Raw genomic sequence first — 21,257 nt, forward strand, 5'->3', positions numbered from 1 at the left:
GTATCAAGAATGAGGATGAGTTCCTTCAAAACACAACAAAACATCTAAACACTACTGACTGATATTGAAAGCAATAAACAAATTCTTGTTGAAATGCTTTTATTTGAAAATTGTGAGAGAACTATATATCTATTTTGGTTTTTATGACTTTGTAGAGTCAGAGATAACAATAAATAAAGACAGTATCACAGTTACACAAAAATCTCTTCCTACAGTACAAAATGAAATAAAATAAACACAGTCACAGTTACAAAAGTTGTTGTTGTCTGCTTGAGTCAAAATAAGGCCCTCCACTAAAGGCACATCATGTTTGGAGACATTCACTGTCCAAATGCGATTCTAATACTTTCATAATGGTACTGCACTTTGTAGAGATTACTTCCGTGCAAATGACACATTTTGAAACAGCAGACAAAGTGAAATAAAAACCAATGTTGAATGGCATTTCACACATTCACTCTTTACAGTAAAATATTGTTTGCCTTCATGAGGCAGAAAGGTTCATCTTGTGATAGAAGGTCCTCTGCTATTTTTATTCTCTGTTTCCACAGATGTTCTTCAGCTTGACGATCTATTTGTAAAAATAATCTCTCGTCATACATTTACTTTGCTTTTCTGGTGCTTCTTTCTTTCTTTCTTTCTTTCTTTCTTTCTTTCTTTCTTTCTTTTTAAACAGTATTTGCAACGTCTGTAATAAGGCCTGCATTGAAGAAAGCATCTTGAAAAAACAAATGTACTTTTCCAGGCTCAATAAGTTCAAGTGGAGTCCATGGATGAGTGACATCCCAGCCTCATCTAAACTTGAGGTAGGCTGGTATGGAATAGTTGAAGAGCAGGAAGTCCATACGATAGAGGTTGTAGAGTTTCTTCTGGTAAAAAGGGCTGATGTTATGGAAGAACTGGGCTGCCATGTCTCCTGTAGTCCTGGTGCTCTTGGACGAGGCAGGGAAGCTGACCTGGTCCTCCACCCCGGCCAGCTGCAGCACGTAGCGGGAGTCCTGCTCCAGCGTCTCGTATTTCCCCACCACGTCATAGTGGATGAGGCAGGGGTGGCACAGCGAGTGCACCCGTTCCCAGTGCTCATTGAAGGGCTCCTCTCTCTGGGTGGCTGGGTCCACGAGGTAATACACAAACTCCTCGAAGGAGACGTCATTTCCTCTCTCCAGAGCCTCCGGCTGCGGGTCCGGCCTGTGCCGCCGCACAATCTTTGTGCCGTATCGTTTATGAAAAGCCGTGTTGTAGCTCCGTGTGAATTTGTTGCGGTAGGCGGACACCAGCCGCTCGAAGGGCTCGCGCACGAAGATGAACTTCAGGTAGGAGCGGAGACGCTGGTTGATCTGGGAGGTGGAGTACTCGGACAGGGTGCGCAGGTTTCCTGGGATGTGGGCCTCGTTGGCGGGGATGGCCAGCGGATCTGTGTTGGAGCCGGCTGCACCCGTCAGAACCATGAGCACCCGCTTCCAGTTGGTGCACGCCACTTTGGGCACGTAGCAGTACAGCAAGCCATGCTGGTCATCCACGATGACGTGCTTCAGGTCTTCGGGGATGAGGACTCTGCGTTTGCGGGTGTAGGAGTGGCAGGCTTCCTCCAACAGCTCTCGTCGGCCCTGATGGATCGCCTGTACTGCTGATTCAATCTGCAGTGAGACAGAAAAAAAAGACAATTCTGGGTTAGTTGTGCCCAGTATTGACTTTGTTATAGTAGTATTGTCTCGTATGAGTTGACTACAGAAATGATCACTACATGAAAATGAGATGCGGCAACCTAGCTAGTCGAAGACGATGATTGTACACCCTTAATTTGTTTCTGCCCCTAAAAAGGGAATTGTTGGTTCTGTATCAATTTTATAGAAGATGCAAACCAGACCTGCTTTATATGAAACGTGTTCATGCACAAATCCATAAAATCCAGTCTGCGGAAACCAAAGATCCACTACTGTAATTTGTGAGAGTGGGTAACTATAGTCGGATGCTTCGCCTCCGGAGGTCTTAAACTCAGTCCATCTCCTGCCATCTGCATACAGCCTTAATAAAATCATGGGTCAGTCAGTTCAGCTTGGCCTCCTTATGGCACAAACGCCTTATTTACTTCTTTCACTCCATCAGGCTGGCTCTCCACAGCAGTGGTCGGAGCCCTGAGACTCTCAGTTTGAATCTGTGCCTTGACTCTATGTGTGGCTCTCTGTGTTTACTGGCAGACACTGGGCAATGAAGGAAACACCAGACTGGTCAAGGAGTGTAAGGCCAACACACCCACCACTCTCAGCAGTTGTGTGTGTGTGTTTACAACATCGTCTTTCCACCTCTGACTTTAATCTCTTCATCTGGGCTGTAAGCATGATTTCCTGCAGTTTTCTTAAAATAGACCAAGATGCACCACAAGACAAACACCAGTCGGGTTTACACTCTTTCAATTTGTAAATGAGAAGTTATTAGCTCTTCAAGTCACTTCATAGAGCCATATGCTGCCTCTCTTGTCTCAAAAATGTTCACTTCACTCTGATGGCTCTCATCCAACAGTGTTTCCAGCAGCAGCAGCAGCAGTAGCTTTATTGAACCCATTGTCCATCCTGTGCTTAACAGTGGACAGTAGAGATGTGTCGTTAGCCAGTCACTGGTGAACATGTTCAGCAGCTAGAACCAGATGTTTCCCTCAGGAGTTTAAGCCTAACTAAACAGAGTGAACACATTAAAGCAGTACTAAAGAACTTTCAGTTTTGGTTGAGTTTGGCGGCGCCTGTGGACCAAAGTGGTAGTGTTTTGCCTGAAGGAAGACTCCATTTCCCATGAACACTAGCATGAAGCCCTGTAAATATCCTGCATTAAAATTAACAGAAGACATCAAAACTAAGTTTCTGTTTCCAGTGGATCATTTCAAAGTGAAAACACAAACATAATCCATTGCTAAAGTGCTGTTTTGCCTGTTCCCTCCTTGTTGTGACTCGCAAAAGTGAAAGTGAAAGTAAAGTGAGAGCCGGGTTCCTACCATGCTCCTCAAAGCTGCTTAGTGCCAGAGAAAGAGATACAGACCCCCTCAGACCACGACAGAGGTGTCATTCAACTTGTTGTAAGTCGATGTATCATCACAAAAGTTATGAAAATATTTTATGAAGGTTGAAAAGTTACTTAGTGCTGCTTTAAACTGATCAGGTGGCCAAAAACACAACCACAAATTAATGCTTATATTGTTTTCTACCAACTGGATGCAAACCAGCTGTTTTAAATATAGTAAAGTAGGGATGCACGATAACTCTTTTTTTCCACTGATACGATAACTCTCTGCTTCTCATAACCAATGCCGATAAAATTTTTAATAGTCTTTATACACACTCGAGGTTAAAGAAGGCTAAGATGAAGTGAGTAAAGATGAATTTAACATTATAGCGCTGCCTCTGGATTAACCAAATAATATAACCAACATACCGTCATCACAACAAAAACGAGAACAGTTATGACTCTTCAAAAATCAACATTTATTATTATTTATTATTTCATTTATTTCAAATCAACTTAAGGGGCAAACAGACTGAAAATGAGCAAAATCAAGGCAATGTTGGCTAATTCTAACTGGCTTTAGTAACTGGCAAAAAATGTCATTATCGGAATTTTAATAATCTTGCCAATGACTAAGGGCCAATATCGGGCCGATAATTATCTGTACCGATAGTTATCATCCATCCCTATTTACAAATATAAATAAAAAATACGTAATAATATCAATCTCTAATTGATCCCATTCTCTGCCCGTTTCCATGTAGTGCTAAGCAGCTTCCTCCAGTTTGTGAAGCACTCAAGTGGAAGGGAACTAAGAAAATATCACAAGCAATTAAAAGTAAATGATGTCTGCTGGAGCTGGTTTGTTTTCTGGCGTGTACACCTTCCATCTCCTCACAAGGAGATTTAACTGGAAACAGCTGTTACTGAGCCACTTCAGCATTACTCTGCCTCCAGCTCACATGGATGAATATTAGAGAAGTTGTATGGATTTATAGAGGGATGAAGTGACTGTTCAGAGCCCCGCCCCGGGTGTTTATCTGAGAAAATCCCCTTTAATTGGCAAAATCCGCTCCGAGAAGCTGTAATAAACTTAACCACAACAGTCATTTTATGCGAACAGGCTGCTCTTTAGTGACTGATTCGCGTTTTCAGTATCAAATGTGATTTGGTTCCAGCGCAGAGGAGGCTGAAAAGTACCATTTTTCAATCCAAGTATCTGAGCACCCAGTGGTGCAGTGACGCTATTGTTGTGAATCAAAATAAGAGATGCAGATGTACATAAACCCAGTGTAATTATAGAATCCGGGTGGAGAGCACACGGAACAGAGCTGACAACACTGAAAATCAAACATCAGACAGTATGTTAGTATAAGCTCCCAACACATCTCATACTCACCAACCTTCCCTAGAAAGTTCAGCACTCTTCAAGATAAATACACTAAATAGCCTAAATAAATAATCCCATCATTTACTGAGTTTCCCTGCAGGTCAGAATAATGTTAAGCTCCACGGAAGACAGCCACCTTCTCCGCTACACCACAAACTAAGCTGATATCAGTTATATATATTTTATTCCATCCCTATCCAATATCTACTGATTGTAAGAGATAAAATTGATATCCTATCTATGGTGTTAAACACTCCCACTTCCTGTCACACTGTAACTGAATCTGTTGGCCTGTTAGTTTACACCCCTAAGCAGTCGATCATCTCTTTGTATCCCAGCCAAACTTTTTTCTTTTCTTTTTTTTTTAAATGAACAACATAGTATAAGCTTTTTCCTCCAGAGCCTGTGAAACTGTGCAAGCCTTATGGCTGTGCAATAGATGTAGATATATTTCAGTGTGGACCAAAGCATTAGTTGTACAGTCAGTCGGAGCGGGAGAGTCTTTCCCCAAGATAACTTTATGAAGGCTGGAGAAGAACACATGGATTCAATTGCAATGGATTTGAGATGCTCAAGGCTGCATGCATTCATTCTTCTTCCATACTTTCCCCTTACTCCTACACAGATTCAAGCACACTGGTTTGAATATATCATATACACACACACAAACGTTCTGGGGGCCAGTGGCTCAATAAAAAACAGGACTCGAGGCCAGATTTACTGAGCTTTCTGTGCCTGAAAACTGATGTGACAATGCGCCTCAAACACACATGTTGCATTTATCAAGCGAGAGCAGCAGCAGCAGACGGGAGCCGCAGTGTGAATGACATTTGTGTGTCTCTTTCTCCTCGTTGCGTTTGCAAAGCGTTGCATGAATAACAAGAAGAGACACGTTAACAGAGAAAGACAACCAAGTGTTTTGCTGGATTTACTGACAGCACACTGTTACTGTCAGTCCTGCAGGGAAAACTCTCTGCCTCTGAAACAAGCACATAACCATAGAGCCAGGAGACAGGATTTACAGGAGCCACAGGGAAAATTACAGTGGGAAAGAGCTGTGCATTAAATACAGGCTTCTATAAAGCTAAACCCAAACTGAAGATGTTGAGCTATGATTGATTAATTCAAAGTGTGATTATTGTTGTGGTTTGTGTTCAACAAATGTGAATTTGAACTTTAAAGATGTAAGAATGTGTCTCCACTTCCACCTGATCTGTCTATGTATACGGTGGGAGTCAATGTTCAACAAATGTTACCTGATCTTTATCTAAGTCACAAGTGTAGACAAACACTCTGTGCTTAATGCACAAATAATTAGTATTTTTAAAAGAAATGTTAACCAGCAACAATGAATCCTTTCAACCTTCAGCCGTTACTCTGGTTTTCCGTTTCAGCTCCGTGAGCAGATCAGATATCAGACATCAACACTGTGTTGTGCTTGTGTCAATATCAGCTGGGCGCCCACCTCCATAGAGAGGAACCACAGACACTACTTTTTCCAACTGTGGACTGACGAATATCTGAACTCTTGTGGGATCGCTTCTTCTCTCATAAGGCCCGGTTTACGTCATTTACAAGTCAAAGTAGTGTTGACCCATATCTCCGATCTGAATTTCCTGACTGGACACTGTGAATGTTTGAATAAGGACAAGTACAATACAACGATTGTGTGTTTTTTTAGTTTGCTATGTTCATATCTGTAACTTGGATGAAGATCTGACCATATTTCAAGACAAAGTTACGGTATACAATAACGCAGAGGATTCCAAATTGTTCACAATGTTATCGCTTGTTATCCAATATAAATCCCACCTCTGAACTGTCCCAGTGAGCTCTTCTTTACGGGCAGTATCAGAGCAATGACCTACTGCACACACACAGATCTCACTCTGTGAAGCAACCATGCTCACAAGCCAACATAATAAAGCTGTTGATGTTTTAGCATTGCATCCTCTAGGGGACCTAAATAAATATGCATAGAAAGGTTTGTTGTAAAAGTAACTCACTCAAAGTGAAAATGGACACGCAAATGAAATTGTCAGGCCATCACCAGGTCCCAGGGGCTCATCCTGTAGGGAAACCTTCCACTTCAAAACGCACAGACAGTTCACAAATAATGACGATACACTTTTTTTTATTTTTCACCAACAAAAACAGAGTCTATAAAAACTGCTTAGACAATGATGTCATCCCCCGTTTAGAAAGGAGGATGACTGCTTTCACTAGTTATGAGTTACCAGGCTGACAGAAGCAGCAATAATGCAGGTATTCATTACTTTAATTGTGTATTTATTTGCTCCAGAGGGCCACTTCAGCCTCAGGCAACCACAGCCACTGTGCACTGGACACTCATAAAAACTGTCTCCAACCAGACTGAGCTGCTGAACATGAGAACACGCACACTCCTCCCAGAGAAGACCACATTAAAGGCCCTGGGCCGTCCTGCTGTAAAGTCAGGACATACTGTACAACAAAACTGAAACTGTAACTGATCATGTGTTGTGTAATTTGTTCATCAGCTGACAGTGAAGAAATTATTTGCACTGTAAAAATGTTATGGCCTCCAACAGGGATGTTATTGATCATTATCATTTATTTTTCTATTCTATTATCTGTGGTGTTTAAACCGATAAATCGTGTTGCAGGCGCGTTGTCTACCAAGAAAAATAGGAAACAATGACACAATTGACCATGAGTGCAGCACAGGGAGTAACTAATAATGTAAAACTCATGAAAAATATGGTACATATGACTACGACGTACACAAAGCTATGTTGCCTTGAGGGAGGGCTGTGTTATTGTAGGTTTCATGGCTGTATACTGAAATCTGGGCAAGGATCAGCTGCCCTGTTTCATCTTAAAACATCAACAACTATCAACACGACACACAACATGTGAAATTTGATCTGAAAAACTGGATTTGTCAGACATCATACGTGTCTGTTCACCGTTTATCCCCAAAAAAGACAGAAAGGAACAGGTTTCAGTTTGGGACGTGTGCAGATGGTGACATTTATGGGCTGGGCACCACATCCACATCACCACACTGCATATTAGAGCAGCGACGACTATGACGACAAGAACTCAGCTGCTGCTCAGCACAACTTTCATTTTATCTTTTCATTATTGCCAATTTAAGCTCAATCTCATGGTTTTGACAACTCACATTAAATATATGTGTTTCCAAGCAACATTGTCATTAACAGCTTATTCATAGTTTAATTTGAAGAGTTACTTTTGGTGCCTTTGTGATTAAACCTCTGCGCCGGCTGGTGTCTTGGGGAAACACCAACCATTTCTCGAAGCTAACTTTATGTAGCCTTTGTAAGCATCTTCGTTACTACTAGCTGCCATTTCTCACTGGATTTCTGCTTGCTATGTTAGCTTGCTAGCTTTAGGTAAGAGCAGGCATGTTTTAGAAAATGCTAGCAGGATGCAGCACATAATATTCGTCTTTTCACAGTGGTTTGACTAATTTCCACTTAGGTGTTTAACTGCTAAGAGCTGAAAATATCCATATTTAGGCAATCATGAGACCTTTGGAGGCATTTTCCCGCATGTGCATACTGGATTGTTTGTAAACAGGAAGCTTGAGAAATAGTCTTAAGTTTAAACTTTATTAACCATTAACCCTACTCCTTTTTCCCAGAGTCAGCTTAGTTTATTTTTTAAATTTTATTTCCTCTTCTCCATCTCAGTGGCAAGACCTTCATAATCCAATCTCATGGCACTTGACTTTTCTTGCAATATCTTTTCTAATGAAATCTTCAAATCAGACCCCTACGGAATTCATTTCCATTTCATCAAATATCTGGCCAAGTCTGCTTGTTGTTAATGCTATCTGTTGGTTATTATTTTGGCCTGTCCTTGCAATGCCCTGATGTACCCGGCTACAGTGCCAGGAGTAAGGATCATAATGTCCTCCTATCAATCCAATCCAATCGAGTTTCTAGTCACAAAATATGTTGGTATTTTTGCCCAAATATGTAAGCCTGCGTACTTACAAATAAGTCTAGGCTCATCCTTAATTAAGAGAGGCATTACACATTGTAGTAAAGTCAGGGAGCTGTGGTAAAAGAGGACTGACCTGGTCACCATCACCATAAAGTGTCTGTAGAGGGCTTCTCCTTGGCTTCTGCCCACTGCTTCTTTCACCGTCCGGCTCTGAGGCTGAGGAAAAACAAACATTTTAAGTATTAGATATATTGTGTTAGATTAACAAGAATAAAGTGGCTTCACTGACCACTGGAGAAAACTGAGAATTATTGATATCTTTCTTTGGAGTATTGAATTGTACGTTTGAAAAAATGGCTGTTAAATGCAGGCACCTGTCAAGAGTGAGCTCAAGCTCAAATATCAGTCATGATGAATAATAAATAAATCAAATGCCTAAAACAAAACAAATCCATCATAGAAAGAAGATAAACAATATACACTGTGATATGCATTTACTATTATATTGTAGTATTGTGTTCACGTTTTAGATGGATCTTACTTTGAACCATGCCTAATCAAAGACTGCACTGTGCCACTTGACTTAACACTAGAAAAAAAATAGATTTGTTCAAATTTTGGAGATTAAACAGCAATGACACCAGGAATAAAAAATGTTGCATGTGAAGAATAACGCAAATTTTATTGGTTTGTTATTGCCACAACTTTATCTGCTCCAGGGCGCTTGTAATGACAGATAAAAAAAAGATTTTGGCAGGTCAGAACGTACAATTTTCTATATTTAAAAAGTTACTTTTGTCAGTCTGTGGGTCGAAGAGAAGCCTAGAAATTGTCTGGGTATGTTGAGAAGGACTGCTGGGAAGCGTGTGCTATTGTTTTCAGGAATAAGTTTTCACTCAAGTATCGGATTGCACAGATGCACAGGGTCACGGCACAGTTTCACTGTCTGGACCTTGAGTTTGAGCCACAGGGGTGATCTTAGAGGTCACCAGATTCTGCTGTGCTTTGTAACTGTCAACAATGAAGTGTTGGCTTAAAGAGACTAAAATTAACTTCAGCTTGAATAGTTTGAGACAAAATATGACCCCTGCAACTGTGTTATTATAGAAAGAGTTAAGGAGATGTTTTTTTATTTTCAAATTTGTTTAATATGCACAAAAACAAAGTGTAAGATCAACAATTTGCAGATTTAAAGGAGGTAACTTGAGGCACTATTTCTTAAGGAGCAGTGGTCAAATGTTACAGTACTGTGTATGTAAAGCATGGATGATCTGTTGCCAATTTGTTTAACTGTTGCATGTCATTGCCATACCAAACATCTGGTCCAAGAACTTCCACATCTGGCAGAGTCTGGCAGACATCCTCCTGTTCTGACTGACAGCCAGACAATTGTGTGTATGTGCCAGGATTTGCCCAGGTGTGGAAGTAACCTCTTAAAATATGGGTCAGATTCTGGTCATTGAACCAGCAACATAACATGCCTAGGGCCTAAGTATGTGCATGATTTATTTTGCTATCTAGGATTTCTACATTAGTAAAAACCTATGTATGAGTATGGCCCCATATAAAAATACACAAAACAGTTAAATACATGACCTAATATTCTACGAGCCAGCAACCAATTAGCCAAGCTTGTGGATGGAGCCTACAGATCAGGAGCAGGGAAAACCAGTGCGCTTGGCTCTGTCTCAAAGTAAAGAAATCTGCCTGCCTACACTGACATCTTTTAAGCTCGCTGACTAACATGTTGGACCTTGTTAGACCCTTAGAAGTTAAGCTGCTGCATGTGCCCTTCCTTCATAGTGAGCAGACAAGGACATCTTAATTACATTACTAGACAAAGAAATTAAGGTTTCTTCTTTCACCACCTCTCAGATTCTTGCTTATTGTACTGAGGCTGATGACACTGCCAACTTGATTGTGCTAGGAAGATAAACTAAATAACCTCCGTGGTCATTAATCATTCTAAACACAATTGAGCTTCTCTGCAGTCACTGAGATTGCCTGGGTGTTTTCTTATCTGCATTTCTCTTCATTAAAGCAACATTTTTCAAAATGATGAAGTAATGAAGCGATAACCCAATCAAAATAAGACACTTCAGGAAATTGCCTGAATCTCCTCCAAGTCTATTACTGCCTCATAAATCAAATGCAAGACATTATTCCTGATATCTGAACTTCTCTTGTTCTGTTCATTCTGTATAACTGGACAGTGGCAGCACACCGTGACTCAATAACACTTCACAGAATCAAGCCGTTCTCTGCAGCTGAGTTCATAGATCATCACCTGGTTGTTGACAGACAGAAAAGGCTCTCATGAGAATTTGGGTTTACAATAAAAATCATTAGCTTGAGGCAAAAAAAAAAAAAGTTAGAAGCACACATGTTCCTGTTCGTAACACACAGGTGTCTTCACTGAGATAAAAAGATAAGTAGGCCTACTGAATCAAAGAGCAGTCATTCAGCAGTGTTCAAAATCCCATTAACTTCAGCATGTTTGCAAACTTAAATAAGCCAAATCTTCTTTTATACTGTCATTCAAGTCCAAGGTTGCACATGCCTACAACAGCATCTACAGATACAAAGGATTTAATGCTAATTAACGTTGGCATTAAAGCCTTTAAATCAAGCATGGAATTAATTTAGCATTAATTCCAGAGCCAAATTACTGTATGTCATGAGAATGATGCAGTCTCACAAGTAAGAAATAACCAACCAACAGGCCGGCAGCACATTGGTATAATATTCCAAGACAAGAAGACAAGAAGAAGACTTACATAAGTGACCATGTTTCTATGCGTGCACCTTTTTCTTTACTGTGACCAGGTCAGTCATGGGTGCCAGCCAAGCAGCTTACGAGCTGTAAACCCAGTGACACACTCCTGCTGAGGACAACCACCAAGACATGTACAGTGGTGACCAATGATAAACTGAGATTGTGTTAACCAGTATAGATCACTTAATGCCTTTCAGAATATTTGCATGCTGCTTTTATTCTAGGTTTTGTATTCACTTACTGAATTCAGACCTGACCTGAACTGAATTTTTTTTTCTTTTTTGGTGCCTTTATATGGTTTAATTGAAGGAACATATTGAAGCATGAAGGGACTAAGTACATATTTGTGATTGCACTAAACAATGCTAACTGAACTGCTGTGGCTTTTAAGCTGCTGCTAATGCTATCAGGCCAGGCTAGTATAGCTACTAGCAAGTCAGCGATTTTCTCTACAACTGCTCTTTACCTGCCGTTTGTTCACAGTTTCATTTAACATAAAGTTACTGAAGAGGGAAGAGAAGAGCTAGTGAGCTAGATGAAACTTGCTAGTTTGGCATTGTCGTTAATTTGAGAGTAGGAATCACAGTGTAAAGAGGGACATTACCATCAAATTCTGTCTCATTAGAGTTAACACTATTCACCTTTTGTGGAAGTTTTTACTTCAACAGTTCATGACAAACTTAAAAGTTACAAAAGCTTCTTCCACTTTGAACTCTCTGGTTCTCCATCCTGTCAAAAGGTCAACAAGTTGAACTCAACGGGAAAACTTAGCTAAGGCCTGGTTACATGGAGGTAATCCACCAATTGCTGCTATAATTACCCTACTGTTTTACATACTGGTGGACTCTGTCTTAATGTTAATAATTCACAGTGTGCGGCTAATGAGCTAAAACATGGATTTAGGCTACTGCACAAAAATGGGTCTTATGTCATGGACAAGTGGATTTTGGTTATAATTAATTTTAATGAACATAATTCACGTGGAAGTTGGCAAGGTGTTGCTTGTATTATTATAACACAGGAAATGATTATTTGAGATAATCTTCTTGTTTAGCACATTCACCTGTGCGAAGAAGCCAAACAATGTCTTATTACTGGAATGAGCTGAGTCAGAGATGCTGCTAGATGCGGCTGCCAAAGAGAGGTTTTCTCCTCCTCCTTGAGTTACCAAGGTGATGCGAGAGACAGTACACCGACTTATTTGACCTGTTTTCTAAACACATTACCACTTCCTTATGGAAACTACCAGCAAGTCAAGGAAATATTTCCTACAGGACCACTCCCAGAACCAACTCCCTTCCCTTGAATGAAACGCCAGTCAGCAAAGGTAACGTCTGAAATCATTTAGGAACTGACAAACAGCAGGCAGCAGACTGAGTGTTTCAGCAACAAGCTGAGATCACACGCTGAAAGACTGCATTGTGTGTCATCACTCCTTTGCTAATGTGGCAAGGCAGCAAGTGAGGAAATTTACAATCTCCATTTTTACGAGGCATTTAACCAATATCGGATAATAGTATATAAATTATTAAATCTAGTCTTTAAAATGTGTTCAAGCTGAACAGCTGGATATCAGGGGAAGGGGGAAATTGGATAGTGTACACTGTGAAGACAACAAAAAAGCTAAGAAGAAATGTAGTGTCCCCAGAAAGTTGAAGAAACTGCAACAAAGACATACACACAGCCTCTACAGCTATATGGACTCAAACCATGTGCTATTCTAAGCAAACACAGTCTCAGCTGTTAGCTCAAATTCCTCCAGTGAAAAGATTCACCAACCCCACCTAAGGACTGTTCAAAGGAAGGAGTAGTCCTGTTGATTTAACCCTGTCTAGACCCAAAACTCTGCAGCATTCCTCCGTGCTCTTACAGAACCGAAGGCCTTAGGAAATGCAAAATATAGAAAGGCTGATGTGTGTTCCTCCCTTACAGGCCATAAACGGAGCTCTGTGTTTAGGTCCCACTGGGAAAACTAGGGCCCCCTCCCCGCCTCCTTGGCCTCTCCTGCCAAAGAGCAGCTTTACTGAGAGACACACTGTACAAGGGGAAGCCTAATCCTTTTAGGCCACAAATGTGTGTCTAAAGGGTGTTAGTGCAAAAGCAGAGCCATATGGGTGGTGTAGTGTCAGTTTATTGAGTCTTTAGAAGAATGTATATGCAGATGTGCAATGAGTCTTTCTGATCCTCTTCATAGAACTAGAGCTACAAGAGACTGATGTGCATTTTGGGGGGATGACACACTAGTTGGCTCTCCATTTGGTATCCAGATGCATCCCTCCAGAGCACCTGCACCTCAATGCTCAATTGTTTTTGCAAATCATTGTTGCAAAGGATGAAAAACACAAGTCAAATTATTTTGCACATCGACACAGCATGCAGCTGTTGGTGAGCAGATGTACAAAGTTGTGTCATCTGCTCGTCTGGATGCTCTCCAGTGTTCAAATCATTAACTGGAGAGCTGATTGCCCGACACCCTGCTGCAGCGCTTTAAATCTGCACTCCGTCACGTGCCTAATCATGTGTTTCAAGCAGGGAGTACTGGTCAGTTTTTTGGAACGCCCTATGTTTTCTCAAGGAAAAGCAGAATTTTGCATAATCTGGAAAAAAAACAAAACAAGAAGAAACACAAGCAAGGGCAAGAGTCTACCACCAGGCTGGCAGCTCTGTGAGGCTGTAAGCACAGCACACAGTGCCTTAACTAAATGCTACCAGCAGCAAACACACTCATAATAACAAGGTTAACATTAACACAAAAAGAAAACAGAACAGGTCCATTATTACATGGATTATTCTAAGATAGTTGCAATGCTTTTTGCTAGAATCAGCCATAACCTTTTTGTTATGCATTGATACCAAGTAGTGTTGGTTTTGTAGCCATTGAGAGGTAAGACTCAGTAGTAGTTCAGTTTACAGACTAAGTGTGATATATCTGTCAGAAATTGCCAATGTTACGATTCAAAATTACAACTAGGGAGATTATCTTTACTGTTGTTTGATCAGAAAGTTCAGGACAAACTGAAATTCTGTGGCCACATGAAAAAGCATCCTCAAGAGGATCGTTTCAAAAATCTTATTGCTTCGAGCCAAAAATGTCACATGGGTCTCCAAAACAATTAGGAGACACTGTGGATAGGATAAAAATACTTAACTGAGCAACATAAACAGTAAAAATCCCGCAAGTCAAATCACTTGAGGATATCTGTTCTGAGGACAGATGGTCTTAATGAAACTGATAAAAAAAAGAAAAGAATCCTCAAGTATTTGCTTAATCATCAGCCCCCTCTGAAGCTCTGTGTCATGAATATATACGGCTGCATGGAACAGGAGGCCGCCTCTGGCCTGTCATCAGATAGCCTGAGACGGCTGAGGATCTGACAGGCCTGTTGGCAGAGGGATGTGGAGGCAGAACCGATTTCAACTGGCAACTGTGGCAGGTATCGTATTATTAGGTCACACACTGTTCCTTTGTGGGTGTTTTGTTCTGTCTCTTTCTCTCTTTTTTTTCCCTTTATAACTTGGATGAAATCACATCAACAAGTCTTCATGAAGAGACAGGCATTGGTCTGATCAGATGAGTCTCTTTTCACGCCCCCCCTCACGACTTCCACTGCTATGTCCGAGAGATGCCCTGGAGCAAAATGGGGTTTGTGCACGACAGGTGTCACAATGAAGATGGAAGGAGGAACAGTTCATTTTTATTACCCTCATGTCCTCCTGTCAAGTCCAGACACAGCAGGTATGAGGTGGGGATACCTCTGCTGTAGAGGGATAATCACATCTACCCCGAGGCCCAGATGGTCCAAACAGGTTCTGCTTGTAATTCAATACCAAGAACTGGCTACCTGGTAACCATCTGCTCACATCTGTGACTGTTACTGACAACATAATTCATACTGCTGTTTTTTATACAGTATATATATATAAGACGGGATGTATAGGAGAAGATCCGGACAATGCTGAAACACATAACACACCACATTCCAGACTGTGCTGCACCACAGTCTTCCACCTCTTCACTGCTTGTGTCTCTGTAAACTTTATGATGAAACCACAGCTGCCCTTGTCGTAAAGACACCACACATCGCAAAAAAAACACTTTATCTTACTGAGTCACTTCTTTGGAGACAGAGTCAAAAATTCCTGTCATTCTAAAAACAAAAATCTGCCAGAGTCGAGACAAGTTGACATTTTTGAAACCCAGGCTTCTTGTAATAATTCAGATGAAGGCATCTGTTTTTTTTTTTTTTGTAAAAAAAAAAAACACTATTTCCATTTTCTGGGTCTATGACAGAGCAGCACACACAACATGTACTAGAAACCCACCGTTTCTATGTAATTATCCTAAATTTAAAATAGCGCTGTGTATCCTGCACGCAGAACAGAAGACTACAATTGAAAAACAAGACAGTTCAACACTGTGTGGCTCTAACATGGCAGCGTATTCCTTTGTTATATTATGTGCCTGCCTCTCTTGCAGCTTTACATAGTCTTTGAACAAACAATATGACCTTTACCCCAGATGGAGCAGGAGAAGGATGGTGTATCTGAAACCAATTAAAAAACCCTTTAAAGCTGATAGGCAGGTTTTAATGCCTGAAACCTGAGATGCCTTCTATGTACACTCAAGCTATGTGACATAAAAACACAGAGCATGCCTCCTAAATCAAAATATATTTAGTCTTGGTTTTTATATATGCATTTATTTGCACATGATTGCAGCGTACATATCCTGCGTCTCTTCGTGGAGCACGCCCTCGTAAATTAACCCCTGACGTCTGCAAGATGCAATTACGCACATCAACAGTGCCTCGGCATTAATGAGGGCGTTTGAAGTGAAGTCAGGAGAAAATAAACCGCAACACCGAGCGGCTGCTGTGCGTGTTTTAAAAAGAAACCTACAGAGGTTGCTGCCGCTGTCATTTTTGTTGATCTTACCGTTACAACAACCGCCCCGTGTTGTTAACATGTTTGTTGTGGTTGCGTTGTGCAAAATCAGCAGTTCCCATATTAAACATCCATCATTGGCCAGGGATGATTTAGGTTTCTAGTTTAATCCTCCAGGTGCACATGACGACGACAGTAAAGTCTATGAACAACACAGCTCGCAGCACTGCTACTTATCTCGTGCTGCGGTCGAAAAGACAAAAACAATCTCCTGTCTTAACCACCACGGAAAGATGTGAAAGAGAATTCATATGGACTAAAGGGCTGGGAGAATCTGACAGCACTTAAACTAGGATTTCTTCTTTCACCAACTTTATTCATAACACATTATTTCATATGGAAGAAAGTAAGGTTTTACTGGCCAATCATGCAGGGATTTCCTTTTAAAGCTACAACGCTACATCTAAAAGTTACAGCCACAGGGGATTGTGGATTTCTCTTCTCCTTTTGTAAAGCAAGTTTCAGTGTTTCCTGTGGTAAAAGCAGATTAGAGCATTTAGAGAATACGACCAACTCATATCATGGCTGCTGCTTAATCCCAGGTCATGACACCCTGTTAGGAATCTTCCACCACACAAGAAAAAAAAAAGCAAGTCAAACACAAAACTCAAAAAGTCCCTTGACAGCTTTTGAAATTACAAAATATGAAAAAAAAATAAAATTATATATATATATATATATATATATATATATATATAGTATATAGTATATCTCTATCAGTCACCTTGATCAGTAGATTTTCTTCAATACATACTTCACTAAAACAGATACAGGAAATTTCCTGCGCATGACTTTACATAATACAACCTGCTCTTGGAGCTTTTAATGGCACTAAATCAAAATGAAGGTATTTTCTGCCAGAGGAGGTGGGAGCACGGAGGGCAGTACACCATGACTGGTCAAGTGAAGCTCACCGATTGGTCAAACAGATACACTCTCACAACTCAACTACACACAACAACAACAACAACAACAACATAGCAGTGTGTTCTGCTTTTTAGAGTGAAGAATAATGGAAAGTGCATTTTGGACATATGTGTAAAAATGATAACTACACTTCCGTCGCCTTTTCAATGAAGTACGTCTGATCCCTCAGAGTTTGTATAAGCAGATCATCATTGACCACCTCTGGGGGCCGGTTTCACAAGACTGGTTTGTAGTGTTAGGACAGTCTCAGTTCATAGATAGTGAGACTGTTTCACAAATAAAGACTGACCAATCTCATCTCATCAAAACACAATAGACACACCTTACCATCCCACATCGCATGGTAATTAGTGGCACACATGTGCAGAGCAGTAAAAAACAGAGAAACAATTTCATAATTTGTGCCTCGCAACACTCTAAGGGAGAAAGTGATGAGACCATATATTTTCTTTCGATCTTTTCACTTTTTGCTGAATTTCTCCCGAAAACACCCATGTGACCGGTCAATTCTTCCAAAGGACATGTGCTTTCTGCCTGAGTCAACAGAGCTGAGTGAGTGATTACTCCGTTGGCCTTTTAAAACCCTGGATTCATTGTACCACAGTCCGGTTTAAGTCAGTTTAGTAACTACACTGCTTTGTTTCCAGATACATGTAAGTGTAAACGTCCACCTATGGACACAGTCATAGTCAAGGTCTGCAAGCTCTGGAAAGGTTTGGGTTATGAGAAACTCCAGGTACTGAGTCATTAAGCTCCTGTAGTGGAAATGCTGCTCCCGGCTGCAGCTTGTTGTGTTGTCACAACAAACAGTTTGACTTTTAATAGCGGCAACACAAACTTGACTAACATTAAAGCAGATATCAGCTTCACGGCCGTTTCGGCTAATGCTGCGTTCAAGGCAGGCTTTTGAAACCGTAAGTTACAGCTTCAAGTCACAACTACGACTTGGTAGCGTTCCAGGTAACCCGTAGCTCGTGTTTTTACCATCCTGTTGTCTGTGAAAGTTCCCTATAACGGCCACTCGTAACTTCCGACCCGTGAACTCGTACCAGATCGAACTGGTATGACTTCACAGGAAGGAAAAACACAAAGTACGAGTTTCTTTGAACGCACCATGAGTTAGCAGCCCCCGCCCTTGTCAGGCATCAATTGGTCCTCGTGCTACGTCACCACATTCACGCGCATCCCTTGGCTGCACACACAGCCCTTCATGCCGTTCTCTCTCCTCATTGGATAACACTTGTATCCCACAAGGAAAATTTTCTCCTCGGGTTACAGCAGAGCAGAGTGACGGAGAGACTCGTGTTTAGGCTGAAATACTTCATGTAAGTGATTGCTGACGGAAAATAGGACTATTTAGGACTTATATTAACAAAAACATTCCACTGATATCTGCTTTAATGATGCCTCTGATTGGGAGTCTGTTCAAGTTTCCATTTCAGACATTACGCTAGTGAGCCAGCATGTACAACAACAAGGCTGTCAGTCACGTTGACAATGACATGCCTGGATGTCATCTCCAATGCAAGTGTCAACAAATATGACACTTCTTTTTCCCATTTAGTTCCATGTCATAGAAAGAATGAATCCTGGAGAAGGTGATGTGTGAAAGGACTTTTTTAGGACAGGAGGGGAAAAGCACAACCAGCTACTGTAAATGAGACATCACCACCAGATACTCAACAGTGGACAACCATTCAGGGGACTCAAGGTTTTCTCTTTAACCATGAATGCTTCCAATAACCACTTTTTTTCTTAAGTAGTGTAGCAGCATGTTTCTGCAAATACCTCTTAGTATGATGGTATGGAATCATCCAGATGGTCCCAATAACTCTGGACCGTCTAGATGTGTGTGTGACAGCAGCATCACACACATCCAGAACTGAGCGACCTCTCTCAGAAATCCTCCTAACAGCATGGGCTATATGTGCTTTTTTAGCCTGTGATATAGCCTGGGCATGTCTGAATGAGGCCATTGTATGTGGCAGAGAGAGGGCCCTGGAAGAGGTGGAAACAGATCTCAGTGAGGGCCAACCCCGCTACCAGCCAGCTGCAACTTCTCCCAGCCTTCCTCCACGTAGCAGAGGAAACGCTCTGCTAATCAGTTTGGTAATGAAACTGTTCCTCAAACAAGATGGGAAACTTTTGACCCAGGGCTGGTGTAGAGAGAGAGGGATGAACATGATGGTCCAGAGGGAAAAGACTGTGAAAATATCAATAGAGATAGACGCAAATCCCTTAATCATCTTTTTCCCCCTTATCCATGCACTTAGTGATAACTGTGATGGGTTATCATCACTGTGCCCTACAATACTGACAGTATAGCCTACCACATGAATGCAAAGTCGATGTAACATTAACAGTCCTTAACACTATGTGACCAGCTGATGTGATACAATGTGAACTCCTGAGATGCAATAGGCTACTTTACTGTAATTTCCCAGCTTGGGATCAATAAAGTATATCTTTGTAATGGTGTAATACCTATAGATCAACAGATTCAAACATATTTAGGAAAAATAGCATCTTTTATGGGACTAGATTGTGGAATTTAAATTTTGCTTTTACAATCTACAAGCCCTCTTGCTGTGCCCAGTGTTCTTTTGTGTGTTTCCACCTACATGTTAGTAATTCTAATTTACTTGAATTTATATTGTTGTTCATGTAAGAAATTATTTTAGGTTACATCTACTGACAGAAATGAAGTGATAATTAATGCAATAATAATGTGTAACTTATTTATGTAGTTTTGGTGGAGATTTGTTATATTTATAAGATATTCATCGTTTCTTTTAGACTAATTCCAGGAGAAATTGGTCTGAGTGCAAATCAGTGCATATGTTGGTCCAACCAGAGGGAGGGTTGGAGGCAAGTTACAATGAAATTAACATAAGAGGTTGTGCTCACCTGGCTTCAGATTGCTGTTAAAGTAGAATATAACCATGATGAAACAGCCCAAAAACAAGGCGAAAAGCATCCGAATGACTTTGGGTTTCCTCATCCTGAGTCTCTGGAAGCGAGCGAGGAGCCGACCCGACTCCTGCCACGGTTCATGCGAAGAGGAGGCGGTTTTTGTTCTGACAGGCGTTGTCTTACTTTATCACCGATAAGAGCATCGATCCGGCTCGTTGACCTTTGCTGCTGATTATTATACTGTACATCATTGCATGTCTAGCCTGGAGGTCTTCGCAGCGGAGACCGGGAGTGAAGGCAAAAGACGGAGCGGTACAGTGCCGCTGTTGTCGGCTGGTGGAGAGAAAGTGGATCAGGTCGCTGCAGTCCGAGCACAGGCCGCCGCTCTGTTTGTGTAAAGGGGGGATTTATGCACCCGAGCGACGTTTGGTCGACTCTTTAACCCCTTTCTCCCCAAACACTGGTCGGCAGCGCCTCTACACGCTGTGGTCCAGCTGGAGGACGTGTTTGTCATTTCCGGAAAGACTTTTCAAAATAAAATAAAAAAGAATTTAAAAAAAAAATTAAAAATAAAATAAAATCCCACACTGGCTGAAAGGATTACAACCATAGACTCCTTGTACCAAATGTAGAAACTGAGTCTCATAACAATAAAACCCAATCCAAATCCAAACAACACTCATGAATCAGTAGCCTAACTATATTCATTAAATTACATAGGCTACATTAAAAACAAAATTAAAAATACATCAGAAACTTTAACAAAATTCTACCCTAATACTGACATGAATTGCTTTTATAGGAATTAGCCATACTGTGGTGTTGGTAGCCTACTTTCATTTCACAGGAAATTCTCCACTGCATGGATGGCCATGAACACATTGGCACGCATGGATATAAGGGGGATGAATTGCTCAGTCAATCCAATGCTTTTATTTTGAAGCCAAAGTGAGTACATATCCGTTGATGCTCCACGTGTCTGTAGATGTGTTGACACAGCTTTAGTTTTCCAGCCAACAGCCATGTTTGCCCAAAATCTGACAAATTGATGGAGTGATCTGTTGTATCATCTGCATTTGATTTCTCCTCCTTATCTTCTTTACATCACCCCATTAGTCAGTGTTAAATCAGTGTGCCATGAGACTGGCTCTTATTTATTTATTTATTTTATTTTTATTTTATTTTTTTGGAGGGTGACAAGGCTATTTAATGATTTATTTCTTATCTTCATGATGGATTGGATGGAAACTGCTATGGTGAAACTGTCAACTGAATAACAAATAAGAGTAAAGACAAAGTTCAGGTCACATGGGCACCATGACAGAGTGTTATCCATTCCTGATCCAAACAGCCCAGGAA

General features: G+C 41.0%; 1 protein-coding gene across 1 annotated transcript; it reads right to left on the reverse strand.

The window, feature by feature from the left end:
* Positions 1 to 113: 113 nt before the first annotated feature.
* On the reverse strand, positions 114 to 20,204 carry LOC310986404 (carbohydrate sulfotransferase 11-like). Its single transcript, XM_083972287.1, has 3 exons — positions 19,893 to 20,204; positions 8,472 to 8,554; positions 114 to 1,637 (listed from the first exon to the last, which is right to left on the reverse strand). The coding sequence occupies exons 1-3, from the start codon at positions 19,984 to 19,986 to the stop codon at positions 792 to 794; spliced, it is 1,023 nt and encodes a 340-aa protein (XP_083828413.1). The 5' UTR covers positions 19,987 to 20,204; the 3' UTR covers positions 114 to 791.
* Between the last annotated feature and the right edge of the window lie 1,053 nt (positions 20,205 to 21,257).

The sequence above is a fragment of the Trachurus trachurus genome (genome assembly GCF_905171665.1).
Source record: "Trachurus trachurus genome assembly, chromosome: 5".
Classification (NCBI taxonomy): Eukaryota; Metazoa; Chordata; class Actinopteri; order Carangiformes; family Carangidae; genus Trachurus; species Trachurus trachurus.